The sequence below is a fragment of the Schistosoma mansoni genome, chromosome W (genome assembly GCF_000237925.1).
Source record: "Schistosoma mansoni strain Puerto Rico chromosome W, complete genome".
NCBI classification, from domain to species: Eukaryota; Metazoa; Platyhelminthes; class Trematoda; order Strigeidida; family Schistosomatidae; genus Schistosoma; species Schistosoma mansoni.
The window spans coordinates 43,117,552-43,118,522 of NC_031502.1; the positions used below are offsets into that span (position 1 = coordinate 43,117,552).

The window sequence follows — 971 nt, forward strand, 5'->3', positions numbered from 1 at the left end:
AACTAGAGACAAGACCCGAGACTTTCACATCTCATACAGTTAGAGCACTAAATGGAAAGTCAATAACTTGAATTGTACATTTTGGTAGGTAGTTCTGCAGCTTTATGTTGGTCCATGCAGAAACTTTTCGTCAGATTATTTTTTGGTATGATTAGTTGTTATCGAAGAAGACCTCTTAACTAAGATACTTATCGAAATGGATACCCATTGAGATATATTGATAAGAATATAAAACTATTAGCGTGCGCCCTACAGAAAGCCTTTGTATTAATATCTGTTACAAGAGTGATAGAACTGCAGACAATCTAAAGAGAATTATTAATTACACTCTTAAAATGATGTTCTTTGTATCAGCCTTACGGTCAGTGACCTCCAGATGACTAGTGTTCACTATAACCAGAAAGACAACCGTTCATACCTGACCACTACTTTATGCAATAATCAGTTCACTTGCTCTCCTCAAGCTAGGCTCATTCTGTCCATGATGATTCAAAAACATCCAGATTCCTTGAAAAGGAACGAAAATGGATCAATAAGAAGCTTTATAGTCGAACACTCTAAGAACACTGGTCATTCAACCAAATCAAATTCAGCTTTTGAAATAATTTACGAGGTAAGTATAAATTTTTTAAAGACACCGGAATTTTTCCTTCACAGCATTGCTGATATCTTTAATACAAATCCAAAAGCCTACAGATACAAATACAAAAGAAACTTACTAAGCCACTTCATTTCCTGTGATCCCAACCTCTAGTTTTCCAAAGCTATTACCTCCTCTTTTTCTTTCTATCCACATAATAAATACAACCGACTTATTTCTGTTTCCATGTTCTATGTGACTCTATTTCATTTCAACCCCATCATTTTATCTTATAAGATTATGTAACCCCTTTTTCTAAAATTTTAATCTTTATCCATTTTCTTGGTGATTATTTAGGCATTTATAAAATACAGTTTCAAATTTTTGGTAA

General features: G+C 33.4%; 1 protein-coding gene across 1 annotated transcript; it reads left to right on the top strand.

Moving 5' to 3' along the window:
* Positions 1-376: 376 nt before the first annotated feature.
* Smp_203820 (uncharacterized protein) lies at positions 377-754 on the top strand (the record flags this gene model as incomplete). Its single annotated transcript, XM_018789789.1, has 1 exon — positions 377-754. The coding sequence occupies one exon, from the start codon at positions 377-379 to the stop codon at positions 752-754; it is 378 nt and encodes a 125-aa protein (XP_018655196.1).
* Positions 755-971: the final 217 nt, after the last annotated feature.